The 20,521-nt window shown below is 41.3% G+C and overlaps 1 protein-coding gene across 1 annotated transcript in view; it reads right to left on the bottom strand.

Moving 5' to 3' along the window:
• LOC106599254 (rho GTPase-activating protein 21) overlaps positions 1–18,933 on the bottom strand; it is a 106,355-nt gene extending 87,422 nt beyond the window's left edge. The window contains 2 exon segments of the mRNA XM_014190390.2: positions 17,713–17,938; positions 18,688–18,933. Coding sequence (XP_014045865.2) covers positions 17,713–17,781 — 69 coding nt within the window. The 5' untranslated portion in view covers positions 17,782–17,938; positions 18,688–18,933.
• Positions 18,934–20,521: the final 1,588 nt, after the last annotated feature.

The following is a 20,521-nucleotide window of genomic DNA, read 5'->3' as shown; positions in this document are numbered from 1 at the left end:
TAGGGCCGAGCACATCATCCTCAAGTGCTGAAAGAATGTTTGAAAGTCATTTGCAGTATTTTAGACATCAGCCTAGAGGAAGGAACACTTCTAAGACAATTGGGATTGAACTTGGTGTGACTTCTCAGACAAGCACCGGTTGCCTAAACTAAGAGTGGTTGTTCCTGGCATGGGAAAGGCAGTATCTGTGGCTGTGCAGCCCCTTCAGATATCCTGGGAGCGTCACTCATGCTTCCACTCCCTGGCTGAAGGTTGGCCGGCACAGACTATAAAGTGCCTTCAGAAAGTATTCCGACCCCTTGACTTTTTCCACATTTTGTTATGCTCCAGTCTTATTCTAAATCTTGATGTTTTTTGCTAATTTATAAAAATAAATAAAATGAAATATCACATTTACATAAGTAGTCAGACCCTTTATTCAGTACTTTGTTGAAAAACCTTTGGCAGCGATTACAGCATTGCGTCTTCTTGGGTATGACGCTACAAGCTTGACACACCTGTAGATCCTCTCAAGCTCAGTCAGGTTGGATGGGGAGTGTTGCTCCACAGCTATTTTCATGTCTCTCCAGAGATGTTCGATTGGGTTGAAGTCCAGGCCACTCAAGGACATTCTGAGACTTGTCCCGAAGCCACTCCTGCGTTGTCTTGGCTGTGTGCTTAGGGTCGTTGTCCCTTTGGAAGGTGAACCTTCTCCCCAGTCTGAAGTCCTGAGTGCTCTGGAGCAGGATTTTATCAAGGATCTCTCTGTACTTTGCTCCATTCATCTTTGCCTCAATCCTGACTAGTCTCCCAGGCCTTGCCGCTGAAAAACATCCCCACAGCATGATACTGCCACCAGCATGCTTCACCGTAGTGATGGTGCCAGGGCAAAAAGTTCAATCTTGGTTTCATCAGACCAGAGAATCTTGTTTCTCATGGTCTAAGAGTCTTTAGGTCCAAGTGGGCTGTCATGTGCTTTTTACTGAGGGGCTTCCATCTGGCCACTCTACTATAAAGGCCTGATTGTGGAGTGCTGCAGAGATTGTTGTCCTTCTGGAAGGTTCTACCCTCTCCACAGAGTAACTCTGGAGCTCTGTCAGTGACCATCAGGTTCTTGGTCACCTCCCTGACCAAGGCCCTTCTCCCCCGATTGCTCAGTTTGGCTGGGCGGACAGATTTAGAAAGAGCCTTGGTGGTTCCAAACTTCTTCCATCCATGAATGATGGAGGCCACTGTGTTCTTGGGAACCTTCAATGCTGCAGAAATGTTTTGGTACCCTTCCCCAGATCTGTGCCTCGACACAATCCTGTCTCGGAGCTCTACGGACAATTCCTTTGACCTCATGGCTTGGTTTTTGCACTGTCAACTGTGGGACCTTATATAGGCAGGTGTACCTTTTTCAAATCATGTCCAGTCAATTGAATTTACCACAGGTGGACTCCAATCAAGTTGTAGAAACATCTCAAGGATGATCAATGGAAACAGGATGCACCCGAGCTCAATTTTGAGACTCATAGCAAAGGGTCTGAATAATTATGTAAATAAGGTATTGCTGTTTATTTTATAAATGTGCAAAACATACACAGTAGAACAGTACGTACGTAAACGCCCAAACTCATGACGCTCGAGACATTACACTGCCCTAGGGCTGGGCGATATGGGCTAAAAACCATGTCTGTTTTTTTTCCCAAACTAATGGGCGATTCACAGTATTCATCGCAATTTCTTTTCTCTATATAAGCTTTGTTTCACAATTAAAAAAGGTCAACACACTGAATTTCAAACAGTCAGGAATAATTGAATGAATTCAGGGCTTGTAAAATTATACTTAAGCTAAATATAAGCCTTCCACAATCACAAGACCCACCAATAATTTAATTATTTTATCAAAATAGTTTAACCTGTTTATTGCAATCACTGATCTTGCGTTCAAGTTGATGAAAATGCCCTTTGTTACAAATGTAACCAGAAACATGCATAATTGACATCCACTAAATATGACCAAATTCTGACAGCAGGCATTATAAAACATTAACACAATCTCTTGAGCACTAGCCCGCCTGCTAGTGAGTAGCCTGCTAGTGAGTAGCCAGCTAATCTTTATATTTAACCTGTTAGGGCTAGGGGGCAGTATTTCCACGGCTGGATAAAAAAATGTACCCGATTTAATCTGGTTACTAATCCTACCCAGTAACTAGAATATGCATATACTTATTATATATGGATAGAAAACACCCTAAAGTTTCTAAAACTGTTTGAATGGTGTCTGTGAGTATAACAGAACTCATTTGGCAGGCAAAACCCTGAGACAGATTCTGACAGGAAGTGGATATCTGATGTGTTGTATTACCTTTAAACCTATGCCATTGAAAAACACAGGGGCTGAGGAATATTTTGGCACTTCCTATTGCTTCCACTAGATGTCACCAGCCTTTACAAAGTGTTTTGAGTCTTCTGGAGGGAGATCTGACCGAACAAGAGCCATGGAACGATGATGTCCCATTAGACACCTGGCGCGAGTTCATGTTGGGTACCCTCGTTCCAATACGTTATAAAAGAGAATGCATTCGTCCACCTTGAATATTATTCATGTTCTGGTTAAAAAGGCCCTAATGATTTATGCTATACAACGTTTGACATGTTTGAACGAACGTAAATATATTTTTTCCCCTCGTTCATGACGAGAAGTCCGGCTGGCTTAGATCATGTGCTAACAAGACGGAGATTTTTGGACATAAATGATGAGCTTTTTTGAACAAAACTACATTCGTTATGGACCTGTGATACCTGGAAGTGACATCTGATGAAGAGAATCAAAGGTAATGGATTATTTACATAGTATTTTCGATTTTAGATCTCCCCAACATGGCGGCTAGTCTGTATCGCAACGCGTATTTTTCTGGGCGCAGTGCTCAGATTATTGCAAAGTGTGATTTCCCAGTAAGGTTATTTTTAAATCTGGCAAGTTGATTGCGTTCAAGAGATGTAAATCTATAATTCTTTAAATGACAATATAATATTTTACCAATGTTTTCTAATTTTAATTATTTAATTTGTGGTGCTGACTTGAATGCCGGTTATTGGAGGGAAAACGATTTCCTGAACATCAACGCCACAGTAAAACGCTGTTTTTGGATATAAATATGAACTTGATAGAACTAAAAATGCATGCATTGTCTAACATAATGTCCTAGGAGTGTCATCTGATGGAGATTGTAAAAGGTTAGTGCATCATTTTAGCTGGTTTTATGGTTTTGGTGACCCTGTCTTTGACTTGACAAAACATTACACACAACTCTTGTAAATGTACTGTCCTAACATACTCTAAATTTATGCTTTCGCCGTAAAACCTTTTTGAAATCGTAAAACGTGGTTAGATTAAGGAGATGTTTATCTTTCAAAGGGTGTAAAATAGTTGTATGTTTGAAAAATTTGAATTTTGACATTTATTTGGATTCAAATTTGCCGCTCTTGAAATGCACCTGCTGTTGATGGAGTGCACCACGGGTGGGACGCTTGCGTCCCACCTAGCCCATAGAGGTTAAAGTCTAGCCAACTTGGATCTATTTACTAATGAGGTAGAACAGTTGAACTCTTCTGTCCGTCTCTGTTTGAACAACATAGCCTGTTCACTTTGTTTAGATGTTGAAATCAAGTGGTCTACCTGGATAAGATGCTTATTTCTCAGAATGAGAACGAGTTGCCAATTCCTTAAATAATTGTACTTTTATACTCATTTCACATTTATAGAACACAGACTAGAGAGCTAGCACATATGTCTGTGGCTAAAATGCTGCTTGTGGTACTGTAATGCCACGTGACAGAAACATAATTTTCCACAGTCATGTTCCTTGATACTTTTGTCTTAGTAGGGTCAGGTCTTAGTAGGGTCTGCTCTGTTCTACATTTTGGAAATTGAGACATAAAGAGCATTGTTATAAAAAGGTTAAGTTCTCCACTATTAAAGTAAAATAATGTCTATGTTTCGGTGTTCATATGACATGACTGATTATGTTGGACCAAAACTCAAATGCAAATAGCTAGTTTGCTTGTTGTCAGAGAGGAAGAAGATATTTTGTCGTTGTTTTGAGTGGCAGGGGCTTGGTGTCGGCGTGCGAATCGGAAGGCGCCCAATGCACACAGCACAGGAGCCAAGAGACGTAACCAAAAAGACAAACACTCATAAAAACAGAAAAAAATGTAAACCTCAATTCTTGCAATACAGGCATTTCGAACATTGCGCTAAAACATGCATTCAAATTAATCTAATTAGAGTTCAAATAAAAGAAAAAGTAACAATAAAATAACAATAACAAGGCAGAGGGTACCGGTACCGAGTCAAAGTGCAGGGGTTCAGGTTAGTCGAGGTAATTTATACTTGTAGGGAGGGGTAAAGTCACTATGCATAGATAACACTGCTGCTACTCACTGTTTATTAAAACAAAGGGCGGAGATCAATGTAAATAGTCCAGGTGGCTATTTACATTGCGCCACTCGGGACCAGTCTAAGGCACTGCACCTCAGTGCTAGAGAGGTCACCACAGACCCTGGTTCGATCCGGCCGTGATTGGGAGTCCCATAGGGCGGCGCACAATTGGCCCAGCATCGTCCGGGTTAGGGTTTGGCCAGGGTAGGCCGTCATTGTAAAATAAGAATTTGTTCTTAACTGAAAAAGGTTAAATAATACAAAAAACAATATGATTCATTGTTCAGCAGTCTTAGGACTTAGGGGTAGAAGCTGTTAAGGAGCCTTTTGGACTGAGACTGGAGTCTGAACATTTTTTGGGACTTCCCCTGCCACCACCTAGTATATAAACTCAGCAAAAAAAAGAAACATCGCTTTTTCAGGACCCGGTCTTTCAAAGATAATTCGTAAAAATCCAAATAACTTCATGGATCTTAATTGCAAAGGGTTTAAACACTGTTTCCCATGCTTGTTCAATGAACCATAAACAATCAATGAACATGCACCTGTGGAACAGTCGTTAAGACACTAACAGCTTACAGACGGTAGGCAATTAAGGTCACAGTTATGAAAACTTAGGACACTAAGGAGGCCTTTCTACTGACTCTGAAAAACACCAAAAGAAAGAAGCCCAGGGTCTCTGCTCATCTGCGTGAATGTGCCTTAGGCATGCTTCAAGGAGGCATGAGGACTGCAGATGTGGCCAGGGCAATAAATTGCAATGTCCGTACTGTGAGACGCATAAGACAGCGCTACAGGGAGACAGGACGGACAGCTGATCGTCCTCGCAGTGGCAGACCATGTGTAACACCGGCACAGAATCAGTACATCCGAACATCAAACATGCGGGACAGGTAAGGGATGGCAACAACTGCCCGAGTTACACCAAGAACGCACAATCCCTCCATCAGTGCTCAGACTGTGCGCAATAGGCTGAGAGACGCTGGACTAAGGGCTTGTAGGCCTGTTGTAAGGCAGATCCTCACCAGACATCACCGGCAACAACTTCTCCTATGGGCACAAACCCACTGTCCCTGGACCAGACAGGACTGGCAAAAAGTGCTCTTCACTGATGAGTCGCAGTTGTCTCTCACCAGGGGTGATGGTCGGATTCACGTTTATCGTCAAAGGAATGAGCATTACACCGAGGCCTGAACTCTGGAGCGGGATCGATTTGGAGGGGGAGGGTCCGTCATGGTCTGGGGCGGTGTGTCACAGCATCATCACTGAGCTTGTCGTCAATGCCGGCAATCTCAACGAAATGCGTTACAGGGAAGACATCCTCCTCCCTCATGTGGTACCCTTCCTGCAGGCTCATCCTGACATGACCCTCCAGCATGACAATGCCACCAGCCATACTGCTCATTCTGTGCGTGATTTCCTACAAGACAGGAATGTCAGTGTTCTGTCATGGCCAGCGAAGAGCCCGGATCTCTTATTTTGTTTTGACCCCCCCCCCTTTGTTCAGGGACACATTATTCAATTTCTGTTAGTCACATGTCTGTGGAACTTGTTCAGTTAATGTCTCAGTTGTTGAATCTTATGTTCATACAAATACACATGTTAAGTTTGCTGAAAATAAACTCAGTTGACAGTGAGAGGACATTTCTTTTTTTGCTGAGTTTAGGTCCTGGATGGCAGGAAGCTTGGCCCCAGTGATGTACTGGGCCGTACGCAATACCCTCTGTCATGCCTTGCGGTCGAATGCTGAGCAGTTGCCATACCAGGTGGTGATGCAACCGGTCAGGATGCTTTTGATGGTGCAGCTGTTTAACTTTTTGAGGATCTGGGGACCCATGCCAAATATTTTCAGTCTCCTGATGGGGAAAAAGTGTTGTCGTGCCGTCTTCACAACTGTCTCGTGTGTTTGGACTAGAGGTCGACCGATTAATCGGAATGGCTAATACATTAGGGCCGATTTCAAGTTTTCATAACAATCGGAAATCGGTATTTTTTGACACCGATTTTATTTTATTTTATTTTTTACACACCTTTATTTAACTAAATCAAATCAAATGTATTTATATAGCCCTTCTTACATCAGCTGATATCTCAAGGTGCTGTACAGAAACTCAGCCTAGAACCCCAAACAGAAAGCAATGCAGGTGTAGAAGCACGGTGGCAAGGAAAAACTCCCTAGAAAGGCCAAAACCTAGGAAGAAACCTAGAGAGGAACCAGGCTATGAGGGGTGGCCAGTCCTCTTCTGGCTGTGCCGGGTGGAGATTATAACAGCACATGGCCTAGAACTAGGCAAGTCAGTTAAGGAAACATTCTTATTTTCAATGACGGCCTAAGAACGGTGGGTTAACTGCCTTGTTCAGGGGCAGAACGACAGATTTTTACCTTGTCAGCTCGGGATTCTTTCTTAAAATCAATACACAAGTATATATTTTTAAACCTGCATATTTAGTTAATATTGCCTGCTAACATGAATTTCTTTTAACTAGGGAAAATGTGTCACTTCTCTTGCAACAGAGTCAGGGTGGGCATATGCAGCAGTTTGGGCCGCCTGGCTCGTTGCGAACTAATTTGCCAGAATTTTAGGTAACTATGACATAACATTGAAGGTTGTACAAAGTAACAGGAATATTTAGACTTAGGGATGCCACCCGTTAGATAAAATACGGAACGGTTCCGTGTTTCACTGAAAGAAAAAAAATATATGTTTTCGAGATGATAGTTTCCGGATTCGACCATATTAATGACCTAAGGCTCGTATTTCTGTGTGTTATTATGTTATAATTAACCTGTTGGGGCTAGGGGGCAGCATTTGCACGTCTGGATAAAAAAAATGTACCCGATTTAATCTGGTTACTAATCCTACCCAGTAACTAGAATATGCATATACTTATTATATATGGATAGAAAACACTCTAAAGTTTCCAAAACTGTTTGAATGGTGTCTGTGAGTATAACAGAACTCATTTGGCAGGCAAAACCCTGAGACATTTTCTGACAGGAAGTGGATACCTGATGTGTTGTATTGACTTTAAACCTATCCCATTGAAAAACACAGGGGGTGAGGAATATTTTGGCACTTCCTATTGCTTCCACTAGATGTCACCAGCCTTTACAAAGTGTTTTGAGTCTTCTGGAGGGAGATCTGACCGAACAAGAGCCATGGAACGATGATGTCCCATTAGACACCTGGCGCGCGAGTTCATGTTGGGTACCCTCGTTCCAATACGTTATAAAAGAGTATGCATTCGTCCACCTTGAATATTATTCATGTTCTGGTTAAAAAAGGCCCTAATGATTTATGCTATACAACGTTTGACATGTTTGAACGAACGTAAATATATTTTTTTCCCCTCGTTCATGACGAGAAGTCCGGCTGGCTTAGATCATGTGCTAACAAGACGGAGATTTTTGGACATAAATGATGAGCTTTTTTGAACAAAACTACATTCGTTATGGACCTGTGATACCTGGAAGTGACATCTGATGAAGAGAATCAAAGGTAATGGATTATTTACATAGTATTTTCGATTTTAGATCTCCCCAACATGACGTCTAGTCTGTATCGCAACGCGTATTTTTCTGGGCGCAGTGCTCAGATTATTGCAAAGTGTGATTTCCCAGTAAGGTTATTTTTAAATCTGGCAAGTTGATTGCGTTCAAGAGATGTAAATCTATAATTCTTTAAATGACAATATAATATTTTACCAATGTTTTCTAATTTTAATTATTTAATTTGTGACGCTGACTTGACTGCCGGTTATTGGAGGGAAACGATTTCCTCAACATCAATGCCATAGTAAAACGCTGTTTTTGGATATAAATATGAACTTGATAGAACTAAAAATGCATGCATTGTCTAACATAATGTCCTAGGAGTGTCATCTGATGGAGATTGTAAAAGGTTAGTGCATCATTTTAGCTGGTTTTATGGTTTTGGTGACCCTGTCTTTGACTTGACAAAACATTACACACAACTCTTGTAAATGTACTGTCCTAACATACTCTAAATTTATGCTTTCGCCGTAAAACCTTTTTGAAATCGTAAAACGTGGTTAGATTAAGGAGATGTTTATCTTTCAAATGGTGTAAAATAGTTGTATTTTTGAAAAATTTGAATTTTGACATTTATTTGGATTCAAATTTGCCGCTCTAGAAATGCACCTGCTGTTGATGGAGTGCACCACGGGTGGCACGCTAGCGTCCCACCTAGCCCCAAGAGGTTAAGTCTATGATTTGATAGAGCAGTCTGACTGAGCGATGGTAGGCACCAGCAGGCTCGTAAGTATTCATTCAAACAGCACTTTCGTGCATTTTGCCAGCAGCTCTTCGCAATGCTTGAAGTATTGTTGTAATTGTCATAATTGTCACACACGTACATACATAGTTTCTTTTTTTATATAAATTGGCCGATTAATCGGTAGCGGCTTTTTTGGTCCTCCAATAAATCGGTATCGGCGTTGAAAAATCATAATTGGGCGACCTCTAGTTTGGACCATGATAGTTTGTTGGTGATGTGGACACCAAGGAACTTGAAACTCTCGACCCGTTCCACTACAGCCCCGTCAATGAGAATGGGGGCCTGTTCGGCCCTCCCTTTCCTGTAGTCCACGATCAGCTCCTTTGTCTTGATCATGTTGATGGAGAGGTTGTTGTCCTGGCACAACACTGCCAGGTCTCTGACCTCCCTATAGTCTGTCTCATCGTTGTCGGTGATCAGGCCTACCACTTGTGTCGTCAGCAAACTTAATGGTGGCGTTGGAGTCATGCTTGGCCATAGAGTCATGGGTGAACAGGGAGTACAGGAGGGGACAAAGCACACACCCCTGAGGTGCCGCAGTGTTGAGGATAAGCGTGGCAGATGTGTTGTTACCTACCCTTACCACCTGGGGGCAGCCTGTCAGGAAGTCCAGGATCCAGTTGCAGAGGGAGGTGTTTGTCCCAGGGTCCTTCACTTAGTGATGATCTTTGTGGGCATTATGGTGTTGAACGCTGAGCTGTAGTCAATGAACAGCATTCTCGCATAGGTTGTCCTTTTGTCCAGGTTGGAAAGGGCAGTGTGGAGTGCGATTGAGATTGTGTCATCTGTGGATCTGTTGGGGCGTTTTGCGAATTGGAGTGGGTCTAGAGTTTCTGGGATGATGGTGTTGATGTGAGCCAAGAGCAACCTTTCAAAGCACTTCATGGCTACCAACGTGAGTGCTACGGGGCGGTAGTCATTTAGGGGAAAGTGGAAAGGTCGTACAACTGAATGCCTTCAACTGAAATGTGTCTTCCTCATTTAACCCAACCCCTCTGAATCAGAGGTTCGGGGGGCTGCCTTAATCGACATCCACGTCTTCGGCGCCCGGGGAACAGTGCGTTAACTGCCTTGCTCAGGGGCAGAACGACAGATCTTTACCTTGTCAGCTTGGGGATTCGATCTAGTAACCGAGCCCAACGCTCTAACCACTAGGTTACCTTCACTTTCTTGGGCACAGAAACATGTTGGTATTACACTCAGACAGTGAGAGGATGAAAATGTCAGTGCAGACACTTGCAAGTTGGTCCACGAATGCTCTGAGTACACGTCCTGGTAATCCGTCTGGCCCCGCAGCCTTTTGAATGTTTACCTGTTTAACCTGTTAGGGCTAGGGGGCAGTATTGACACGGCTGGATAAAAAACATACCCGATTTAATCTGGTTACCACTCCTACCCAGTAACTAGAATATGCATATACTTATTACATATGGATAGAAAACACCCTAAAGTTTCTAAAACTGTTTGAATGGTGTCTGTGAGTATAACAGAACTCAAATGGCAGGTCAAAACCTGAGAGATTCCTTTACAGGAAGTGGCCTGTGACCATTTCTTGAACTTCTTTTCCATCTCTATCTTTTACTAAGGATCTCTGCTCTAACGTGACACTTCCTACGTCGTCCATAGGCGCTCAGAGCCCGGGAAAAACCTGAATGTCGTCATCCCAGCCCCAGGCTGAAACACATTATCGCCTTTCTCAAGTGGCCGATCAAGGGACTCTGGGCTTAGGCGCGTGACCCGACCGCCCCCGCCTTTGTGATTTTTTTCCTCTGTTTGCCGAAAAGGAGAATCCCTGTCGGAATATTATCGCTTTTCTACGAGAAAAAAGGCGTAAAAATTGATTTTAAACAGCGGTTGACATGCTTCGAAGTACGGTAATGGAATATTTAGAATTTTTTTGTCCCGAATTGCGCCATGCGCACGACCCTTTACCATTTCGGATAGTGTCTGGAACGCACGAACAAAACGCCGCTATTCGGATATAACGATGGATTATTTTGGACCAAACCAACATTTGTTATTGAAGTAGCAGTCCTGGGAGTGTATTCTGACGAAGACAACAAAAGGTAATCAAACTTTTATAATAGTAAATATGATTATGGTGAGTGCTAAACTTGCCGGGTGTCTAAATAGCTAGCCCGTGATGACTGGGCTATGTACTTAGAATATTGCAAAATGTGCTTTCACCAAAAAGCTATTTTAAAATCGGACATCTCGAGTGCATAGAGGAGGTCTGTATCTATAATTCTTAAAATAATTGTTATGCTTTTTGTGAACGTTTATCGTGAGTAATTTAGTAAAATGTTAGCGAATTCCCCGGAAGTTTGCGGGGGGTATGCTAGTTCTGAACGTCACATGCTAATGTAAAAAGCTGGTTTTTGATATAAATATGAACTTGATTGAACAAAACATGCATGTATTGTATAACATAATGTCCTAGGGTTGTCATCTGATGAAGATCATCAAAGGTGAGTGCTGCATTTAGCTGTCTTCTGGGTTTTTGTGACATTATATGCTAGCTTGAAAAATGGGTGTCTGATTATTTCTGGCTTGGTACTCTGCTGACATAATCTAATGTTTTGCTTTCGTTGTAAAGCCTTTTTGAAATCGGACAGTGTGGTTAGATTAACGAGAGTCTTGTCTTTAAATAGCTGTAAAATAGTCATATGTTTGAGAAATTGAAGTAATAGGATTTTTAAGGTTTTGAAAATCGCGCCACAGGCTTCAAGTGGCTGTTACGTAGGTGGGACGAATTCGTCCCGCCTAGCCCAGAGAGATTAAAAGGTCTTTCTCACATCGGCTATGGAGAGCGTGATCACACAGTCGTCTGGAACAGCTGGTGCTCTCATTTATGCTTCAGTGTTGCTTGCCTCAAAGCGAGCATACATTGCACGGTTTCACCGGTACCACAGTAATATCACGGTACCAAAACGTCATGACACTTACTATACGAACATTTTAGAATACCGTTGTACCGTTTCATATGATACTACTACCTCTTTTCAGCCCTACTGAACCTGCTGGTGCCTGTTATAAAATGTTAATAAAGTCAGTTTTGTTTATAAATGCAGTTGAACTGAAGTAACTGTATGTGCAGGTCCAGGTAATATCCACTTCACATTCATGTGTATATCACGTGTGGCAGCTGTAATCAGCCAGCCACATCCCCCATCAGCCCTCACCTGCTTCTCTTCGTCCCGCTCTTCATGCGCATCTATTCCTGCGTCAGTTTTATAATTTAGCTGTGATGCAGACCCTAATGAGTTTTCTGTTGTAAGAAATGTACACTATTAACATTGGAGCAGCACGCAGAGCGAGCAATGTTCATACATTTTATCATTTAAATCGCCTGTTATAACCAAGAGCACATCCCATTCATAGTATACTTTGGAAGTTCACCATCATGCAGCCTCTGAGTGTCAGAGGGAAAAAGGAGCACCGCTTCACAACAGGCATACTTGCAGTTTTACAGCAAAGAAAACTGCTTGTCTCTAGCCTAAACGGTTAAAAAAAAGTTCACCCATATTACCAGATGCCTTTTTTTCTTTCTATGGGGATTCGCACGCATTTAATATAATTTTACAAACCATGTTGCTGGCTGTTTCAAACTAATCTCAGGTTGCTAACGTTGTTCAGTCATGTTTCCTAGCTAGCTAACAACCTGGTAACTTGATAGTAGGTGTAGGCAAATTTGATTGGCACAGGAAGAAAGGAAAAGGGTCTGCTACTCATGAGATGTGCATCAAAGGTAGGATTCATATATTTCTAATGTAAGCCTAAACAATATAAAAATCATATTTCATTCTGGTGCTCCTTAAATTCTGTTTGGTGTCTAACATTTTAAAAGTTGGGGGCAGAGTGTGTATGTTTGTGGGAGAGAGAGTGGTGTGTGTGTGTGCAGGGGCGGAAATCCCGGGGGGGACGGGGGGGACACGACCCCCCCATCCTGGGAAAAATATGATTTGTCCCCCCCAATATATCACTGAAACATAACTATGTAATTTAAATAATATTAATAATACGCAATGAAAGCAATTGTGCTGATTATAGACACCTAATAGCGCGTTTTTAAGTTTCAAAAGATTGCGACCCCCCCCGCCCTTTGCCTCACAATGGTTTGATCCACTGCCAGTTCCTTAGCTTGCTACGTAACTGCCGTGAGGTTCATCCAGTCAATCGCGCGCACACACACACTAGCTGAATATGCAGAGCTAGCGCGCAAATATTAACTATTAAGCTAGCTAGTACCTATTCCATTTATGTGGCGTCGTCAAAGATGGAATCAGCATGCAGATGATGTTAAGTTAGTGCTTCAAAGTCCCTGTGATAAGGTTAGCGATAAACTGAAGTCCAAACTGAACACAATTACACTCTCATCTACCATTGTCTTAAATATATTTCATGGTCTCGTTGCAAAAGCTAAATTGTCGCAAGGGAACTTTTATTTATTTATTTTATTTCACCTTTATTTAAACCGGGTAGCAAAGATTATAGGAACCACCACTGAAACTGAATTGGTGCTCGCTAGCTTGGCAAATTCAGCTATTGTTGGAAGCCAGCCAATATGAAACAAACTATTAAAATTACAAAAGGTTGCAGCATATGTTGTGTAAATGGTGAACTCATACAGCTGTCAACTCGTCATTTTAATCCGTTTCACATTTGCTAGCTACCTTTTAGATCGAAGCCCATATAGAATGATTGAAGATGATAGAAGCCCATCTCCTACTGTAAATAACCTACACACTGTGTGTGTAGCCAGCCAGGTAGAAAAATGGCAGAAAAATAAAAGACGGACATCAGACTATTTTTCAATACACCAAAACGCATAGTAAGAACCCTAGTAGCCTAATTTCTCAAAGACTAGTTGATAAAATGTTCATAAGAAAGAAATTAAATTCTAATGGAAATGTTTCACAATGATGTCATTAGGCAGAGCAGGCAACAGATGGCACACAGACAGCAGAGTTGGGGACAGATATGCAGGGACAGACTGGCAGAGACAGGGAGTCTCAGGTAAGTTTGTTGAGTCTTTGTTTGGCAACATTATGAAAGGTTCTCAATTTTTTGGACTTGTAAAATAGGAACATAATTGGAAAATGCCATGGATACCCCCACTCTCAACTTAAACTGGTGACTGAACTAAGATTTGTTAAAGGCAATGGTATTGCTGTTGTGATTAGTTGTGTAGTTTTGGGTACCGGTAGTTAGGAGTACGGCAAGCACCTTATTTCTTTGGTTCCTCAATATACATTTACCATATTACAATGTAGGCTATGTGTTACAGCACTACTTTTGGTGTCCCCCTCAGGAATTGCTCTTGAGAAAATTTCATGTAATTGTCCCCTCCAAAGTGGATATCAGATTTTCGCCCCTGTGTGTGTGTGTGTTTACGAGAGAGAGGGAGACAGTGTGTCTGTCTGTGTTAACTTATGAGTAAAGGTTTCATGCAGTGTTTTCCCCTTACTGACACAATGACATGCAGATCATTATGCATGTATATTCCTTCTAGAGGTCCACCAATTATGATTTTTCAACGCCGATACCGATGCCGATTATTGGAGGACCGAAAAAAAGCAGATTAAAAAAATAAATAATAATCGACCGATTAATTGGTATTTATTTGTAATAATGACAATTACAACAATACTGAATGAACACTTATTTTAACTTAATATAATACATCAATAAAATCAATTTAGCCTCAAATAAATAATGAAACATGTTCAATTTGGTTTAAATAATGCAAAAACAAAGTGTTGGAGAAGAAAGTAAAAGTGCAATCTGTGCCATGTAAGAAAGCTAACGTTTAAGTTCCTTGCTCAGAACATGAGAACATATGAAAGCTGGTGGTTCCTTTTAACATGAGTCTTCAATATTCCCAGTTAAGAAGTTTTAGGTTGTAGTTATTATAGGAATTATAGGACTATTTCTCTCTATACGATTTGTATTTCATATACCTTTGACTATTGGATGTTCTTATAGGCACTTTAGTATTGCCAGTGTAACAGTATAGCTTCCGTCCCTCTCCTCGTTCCTACCTGGGCTCGAACCAGGAACACATCGACAACAGCCACCCTCGAAGCAGCGTTGCCCATGCAGAGCAAGGGGAACAACTACTCCAAGTCTCAGAGCGAGTGACGTTTGAAACGCTATTAGCATGCACCCCGCTAACTAGCTAGTCATTTCACATCATTTTTTTATAAGATAAGTTTAATGCTAGCTAGCAACTTACCTTGGCTTCTTACTGCATTCGCTTAACAGGCAGGCTCCTCGTGGATTGCAATGTAAAGCAGGTGGTTAGAGCGTTGGACTAGTTAACCGTAAGGTTGCAAGATTGAATCCCCGAGCTGACAAGGTAAAAATCTGTCGTTCTGCCCCTGAACAAGGCAGTTAATCCACCGTTCCTAGGCCGTAATTGAAAATAAGAATGTGTTCTTAACTGACTTGCCTAGTTAAATAAAAGGTGTAAATTTAAAAATAAATAAATACAAAATCGGCCAAATCGGTGTTCAAAAACAACGATTTCCAATTGTTATGAAAACTTGAAATCAGCCCTAATTAAAAATCGGCCATTCCGAATAATCGGTCGACCTCTAATTCCTTCCTCCAGCCAAAACACAGGTAGGTCTTTGCAAATATGAGCAAATCAGCCAGTCTATTCTGTATTCTATTATAGACTGAACAGTATAAAGTTAAATTCAATGTGTTGTATTGAGTAGAATTGTGAATTTCAGTGACAGGTTTTTGCGTAGCACATGCGCAGAACGTTTCGAAATAGGGAACATGCGTGCGGGGCGAACAGGACGCTGGGCCACAGATTTTTTTTTAACAACTCGGTATCGTGATACTTGGCCTAGTATTGTATCTTTAGTAAAATGTTGGTATCGTGACAACACTAAAAACGAATTAATTCTATATAATCGCCCAGCTCTACGCTGGCCATCTGGCTTCGTAATGTGATGGGAGTTTAATTGAAAAATATAACATTTTCCAGTGACCATCAACGAACTCATTCAGTTCATTGAAACATTACAGTCTGATTGACTAGTTTTATTAGGGGTCAAGGATGTGCATCTTTCCCTTTCAGACACAGCAGGGGTTCAAACTGTAGAACCCAGTTCATACATTTGAATATAAAAATTGATTTTATCAAACAAAACAATGCTACATTTTATCTCTGGGACCCTCAGGATGCCAAATCAGAGCAAGATCACTGAATGTAAGTACATTATTTAGCTTGAGGTGAATGTATCAAACCAGTTGCCATGATAAGGTTGCCAAGGTTTTTGTTGTTGTGCACTCTCCTCAAACAATAGCATGGTATGTTTTCACTAATAGCTACTGTAAATTGGACAGTACAGTTAAATTAACAAGACTTTAACAACCGGACACCGATCTTAAATTCAAATCTGCTGCTGAGGTGCTTTTGAGCTGGGCCTCTCTGAGCTGACTTCTCTGTATGTGTGTGTAAATGATGTATTCAGTATGTCTATGGTGTATGTAGGCACCTGAGCTGAGCCATAAGGGAAATTGGGCATCAACCAACCCACTATCAGTTAGTTTGCTTTTCTTTTTTACAAATGTTTTTTTATTTGAATGCTGAAGGTGATGCATAGATGTGCCAGATCAGGAATATGCCTACTTCTCATTGGTCAGCACACGAAGCTGTGCACAGCGAGCAGTTTGACTAGGCTACTGATATTGTCTGGGGTTGTTAGGCATGCAAAATTACTTGTAGATCAATGACTGTCAACCTAATTACATGCTTAATTAGACAAGGAGGATGCTGTACAAAAGTAGAGGTATTTTCGGAAGGTAGAAAGAAAGTAATTTGATGAACAACAACAAAGATAGTAAACCGGCGATTCATAACTTTTGTACCGATTTTCTGACATATGCATGCTACATTTGGATCTGTTTGGAATTCTCCAGACCAATGAACTCATATCTTAAACATTTGAACCAGGACTGATGCGGTGAATCATTACTTCCCTGTTAGGAGTGCCATCAAAAGGAAAACAGAACTTTTGTATAAAATCGGCAAGAAAGCAGAACACGACACAGTGTTAAACTACACATTTTACAGTGTCCAGTCTTTGCACAGGGTAATGGAGAAATGAAACAGGATAAAATAGCCTGAGCTAACCCATCTCTATATTTACCAGAGACTGAGCATAACAGACAACCCAAAGCCTACAGGAAGAAAGCAGAGTCCTCAATCCAATTTCCGATATCCATCAGAGAGCCATATAATGCTCTGTAAATGGCTGCTAAACAAGTTAAGCCCTGGGCTTTAATGAGGTACAGATCACAGGAGTGGAGGGGGGGGTTCTGTCTAATAGAGCTTTTATAGGTTAGGGCTCCTCAGAGAAAAACAACCCATTCACTAGTGGCACACTAACTGTGGATAAAAACTACACTGGATGCATCACTATAGTATGTTTCGTCTGCTCTAGAGACACAGCAGTTAAACACTCCAATATCAGTGATTGGTCAAAATGACCCATGATAAAATGGGTTTTACTGGGTTAAATGGACATAGATTGGATTAAAAGAACATACACTAGGCTTACGTGAGCTGAGGTGGGTGGAACAGGCTGACCTTAACTGGGTTGAGAACTAAGCTTAGGTTAGGCCTACTCCTATTGTGTCAAAATCTAATTTAGTGGAATATTTGCAAGTGAGCAGACTTTGAAGCTGGCATCTTTTCTTCTAGCTATGGTAGCCAAAATAATGGGCAACTGGGCATTTTTATACATGACCCTAAGCATGATGGGATGCTAATGGCTTAATTAACTCAGGAACATCTGCTTTCAATATACTTTGTATCCCCATAATTTACTCAAGTGTTTCCTTTATTTTGGCAGTTACCTGTAGCTTAACCTACATCTAATTGATCATCTCCAGGACCCCAATTTCCATGAGAACTTTGGATCACCCAAAAACAACCTTTAAGGTGGTAAAATGTTGGAATTTTGGGCATGAATTTGAGTGGGGCTTATGTACCTTGCACAAAGAGGGTCTGGTCAGTCTCTCCTCTTCATCAAATGGACCTTTCCAACGTGACGCCATCATTTCACTTCACACAAGAGGTGACAATCCTTTAGTGCACACATCGAAAGCTATAGATCCCAGCAAATAGACAGCAGTCGAGTCTTCCAAGTAACGTTAAGATTCGTCTCTCCAGTTCACACCGTAATCCATGTTCTCGTATCTGGTCCAAATTGTTGAGCTGAATGTGAAACAAGTTTATTTGAATTAACGAATTGCATTAGTGACTGCTGTATTGAAATACACAATACAATTTATATTCCAATTGTAGCTAACAAACATTGATAAACATAGTTGAAATGTGAAAATGATAACTAAGGTTAGTGCAAAAATGTGCTTGCTATTACCTTTCTAATACGCTAGGTTATTACCAGCAAGCCAAGCAACAAGTGAGTAGGCAGGAGGCAAAGCCGATCGATGCGACTCGCTCGCGGACTAACGTTAGTAACTAACTCGTGAGGCAAAACTTGCCACCCTGTTGTTTTTGTGCTCGAACCGAATTTCACTGGTCACCGTACTATAAGTCTAGTTATTTTCTAATCTGATAAAGTAAAACAGGTCAAGTGGTAAAAACACAGGCATGTCGTTACGTTGGTCGCCGATTCTTTTCCTGCCCTGGCTGAACTCGGTTAATTTAGCTGGATCCGATCAATACAAAGAAGCCAAAGTTTTCCTCAACAAACAACTTCGTTGTGGGGTGGGAGAACGTTCAAATTACAGATGACACGATACAGCAAGAGTTGTCAGAGGTGTAGTTAGCTAGCTACATCTAACATTACAAAACAAACGTGTGGAACCTGTTTAACTAACAAGCTAGCTGGCTATTCTTCAGAAGTTTGTAGTTGCCATTAAAAAAAAAATATCCGTGCAATGTGACTAAGGTAGCTAGCTAACGTTAGCATGCTATTTAATGGGCTAAAGTAAACCTACCTGTTGTGAAAAGCGACGTTACAGACTGTGTTGAAACGTATTTATTACCCATAAAAATCACTCAAATAAAATTCTGGCCCAGTGTCAGTTTCAATCATATTTCCATATCCTAACGAAATACAGTCACAGATGTATCCCATCCGAACTCCGGGGAGACACGCGGCTGCTGGAAGTTAGAATTTAGTTCAAGTCTTCCAGAATGCCAAAGACCATCCTCTTTTCGCCAGCGCCACTCCCGGCAAGGCTTCTTCTTCTTCTTTGGTATTATGACGGTCCGCAAACAAATGTCTAGGGCCATGCCGCCGACTACTGTATTGGCTGTGTATCAGCCTATTATTCTGTAGTATGACTTCATCACACTGTAAAATACATGGATTTTATTGATTTATTGCCCTACCAACTAACCCTTCACCCATTAAAACCTCACCACTATTCTGCTACTTTTGCCTCATCTGATCCTACTCCAGGCCAGCAGACTGGGAGGATGGGACACTATAATTCAAAACATCTTGTAACTCTTCTGCAGTAAAATCTCGTACACCCAAGCACTGGCGGCTCTAGCTTGTATGGCTCCCTGGGCGAACCCCCCATTCAGCGCCCCCCGCCAACACAATTTTTTTTTTTTTTTATTCAGACATTTGGAACAACACAAATAAATAATCATAACATGTACTATATACATATAAAAATATATACAAAAATAAGACTCATAAATATCAAAAAGAAGTAACAAAGACAAATAGAAACAAATTTGTGTTGATTTGGCACACGAGCATCAATACATTACCCATCCCCCGACACTGTCAACCAAGAGTCAAGACTAAACCAATTCACCTTGGTGGTGTGCAGACTGGTTTTATATTATTATTAACGATTTTGCACAAACCAGAAAAAAATGCAATGATATGTCTGTGAAACTACATATTCACAGTATTATGAATGAATTGTGGTTTATTTGGTAGCATTTCGTAGTGTGACTGATTTTACTAATTGCATTAGTACTGTACAAAGTTAGAGGTGAGCTATTTGATAGATTCCCCCGCTCCCCCTACCTCAGGCTTCCAGTGGGGAGACCTGAGGTCAACCTACTCCCACCCCCCCTCCCCATCTCGTACTTCTGGGTGGGAGACCTTCCCAGGCAGTAGCCTGCCTAGCTCACAAACTAGAATCAGGGCGCCCACTCCGCAAAGGTTAATTGACCCACAGTCCCACACAGTGACATGATATCATTGACGTGACGTGCAAATGAGCGATAGAAAACCAACCGCGCAAATCAAATTTTATTGGTCACATACACATGGTTAACAGATGTTAATGTGAGTGTAGCGAAATGCTTGTGCTTCAAGTTCCGACAGTGCAGTAATATATAACAAGTAAACTAACAATTCCACAACTACCTAATACGCACAAATCTAAAGGGGTGAATGAGAATATGTACATATAAGTATATGGATGAGCGATGGCCCAGCGGCATAGGCAAGGTGCAATAGATGGTATAAAATACAGTATATACTTGTGATATGAGTAATGTAAAATATGTAAATATTATTAAAGTGGCATTATTTAAAGTGGCATTGTTTAAAGTGACTAGTGATCCATTTATTAAAGTGGCCAGTGATTGGGTCTCAATGTAGGCAGCAGCCTCTCTGAGTTAGTGATTGCTGTTTAACAGTCTGATGGCCTTGAGATAGAAACTGTTTCTTAATCTCTCGGTCCCAGCTTTGATCCACCTGTACTGACCTCGGCTTCTGGATGATAGCGGGGTGAACAGTAGTGGCTCGGGTGGTTGTTGTCCTTGATGATCTTTTTGGCCTTCCTGTGACATCGGGTGCTG

Source organism: Salmo salar, chromosome ssa03 (genome assembly GCF_905237065.1).
Source record: "Salmo salar chromosome ssa03, Ssal_v3.1, whole genome shotgun sequence".
NCBI lineage: Eukaryota > Metazoa > Chordata > Actinopteri > Salmoniformes > Salmonidae > Salmo > Salmo salar.
The sequence above is the reverse complement of the archived record's forward strand: the minus strand, read 5'-3'. Positions and strand labels throughout refer to the sequence as shown.